Raw genomic sequence first — 1,817 nt, 5'->3', positions numbered from 1 at the left:
CCCAGCCCCTCTTGCTTCACTGATTCCGCAGCTGCCCTCTCAGACCTCGTTCCCTTCTACCTGTTCTGCGGGGGGGCATCTTCCTTACTCCTTCACCGACCCCCTTCCCTCCACCAACGGAAGGTGAGCTTCCTGCCCTCTCCTGCCTCCCCAGCCCAGGCAGCACACTGTGCTCTTTCTGGCACCGCCTTCCTCCCTGGACCTGAGGCCTTTGCTTCCTTCACTGTAGAGGCAGTGAGGACTCAGCTTGCCTGCCTACAACCGTCTGCCCAGTTGCTTCCACCTTGAGACGCAGCTGTCCTGTCTGGGCTGAGGAAATAACACCACTGCCCCCGTGCCCAAAGTCTCCGCAGCCACCCCACTGTCACCATGTCCAACCTTCCTACCCCCAGCGAGCAACCCAGCCACAGCAGTGGTGCTGGTGCCCCTAGCATGATACGCATCATGGAGCCACAGCAAGTGGGTGTCAGGATGGGCAGTGGGGCCCCTCCGGAATGTGCCCTGGCGGGCGGCAGGAGCAGGGCCACCGGAAGCCAGGACCAGACTGGCGCCTGTAGGTGGCCATCGCACAGGTTGCGACCCGAAGAGCAGATGGAGCCCGCTGGGAGTCGCTCGGTGGTGCACTATCTGCAGCGCCGCTCGGTGGGCGCACGGGGCCGCCCCAGTCTCCAGGCCTTCGGGGACCAGTTGCAGAGAAGTGCAGTAACGAGGCTGCCAGAGCTGCTGACCGAACGCCAGCTCGACCTGGGCAGCTTGGACAAGGTGTTAGCATCACAGTGGGTGAATGACAGGCAGGTGGTGTGTGGCACCAAGTGCAACACGCTGTTCGTGCTGGACGTGCAGACGGGCCACATCACACCCTTCTCCCTGATGCAGGACAGGAGGCCTAGACAGGCCTACGCACCCTCTGCTTCTGGCATCCGTGCCATCGAGCTGAATCCCTCCAAGACACTGATGGCCACTGGGGGTGAAAACCCCAACAGTCTAGCGGTCTACAAGTTGCCCTCCGTAGACCCCGTGTGCCTGGGCGATGCTCCTGGCTTCAAAGACTGGATCACCTCGATCGCGTGGATCAGTGACACTGTGGTGGTGAGTGCCTCCTGGGATGGGACCTTGTTGCTATGGGAAGTGCATCCTGACATGTTCATGGGCAGCACTGTGGGGCAAAATATGCAGGGGCTTCCAGTGTATGCCCACATGTGTCCCAGAGACAGAGTGATCATCCCTGGATCCAACATCCGTTATGGCACCTCCAAAGTGCAAGCCCTGGCCTTCAGTGGCAAGAGGCATGAACTGGGAGCAGTGTCCGTGGATGGCTACTTCCACCTGTGGAGAGCGCATAGCACCCTGTCCAGGCTGCACTCATTTAGCCTGCCCTTTGACAATCAAAATATGTGCCTGACCTACTGCGATGACTTTTCCTTGTATGCGGTGGGCTCACAATCTAGTGTCTGTTTATTGGATCTGCGCCAAGGTCACCTGAATGCCGGGGTCCAACCCGTGTGTAGCATAGACGCTGGCATTGGTGTGCATTCGATAAGCTCCTACCAGCATATTATTACAATGGGCACAGGCCACGGCTGCCTGTTCTTCTTTGACATCCGTGCTCAGAAGTTGTTGATGGAGAGGTCTGTCACCAGTCCGGACTCCTTTCCTGAGCCCTCAGGCAGGAAGCTCAGACTCATGTGTGGCAAAGGTCGTCTGAATCCTGATGACCTCTGGATGAATGATTTCTGGGGCATGGAAGAGATCCTTTATTCGGTCTACACGCACTGCTACAACTGGCCCGAGATGAAGCTCTTCGTAGGCGGAGGGCC

At 58.7% G+C, this 1,817-nt stretch overlaps 1 protein-coding gene across 1 annotated transcript; it reads left to right on the top strand.

The window, feature by feature from the left end:
- Window positions 1-9: 9 nt before the first annotated feature.
- On the top strand, window positions 10-1,809 carry LOC104870064 (DDB1- and CUL4-associated factor 12-like protein 2; the record flags this gene model as incomplete). The annotated part of the gene is made up of 2 exons (XM_010635443.1): window positions 10-123; window positions 230-1,809. A coding segment is annotated over exon 2 (1,440 nt), but the record flags the coding sequence as incomplete, so codon positions are not given.
- Between the last annotated feature and the right edge of the window lie 8 nt (window positions 1,810-1,817).

The sequence above is a fragment of the Fukomys damarensis genome, unplaced genomic scaffold (genome assembly GCF_012274545.1).
Source record: "Fukomys damarensis isolate Sample0158 unplaced genomic scaffold, DMR_v1.0_HiC HiC_scaffold_607, whole genome shotgun sequence".
Classification (NCBI taxonomy): domain Eukaryota; kingdom Metazoa; phylum Chordata; class Mammalia; order Rodentia; family Bathyergidae; genus Fukomys; species Fukomys damarensis.
Note: the sequence above shows the minus strand (reverse complement) of the source record. Positions and strands in the feature narration are given on the sequence as shown.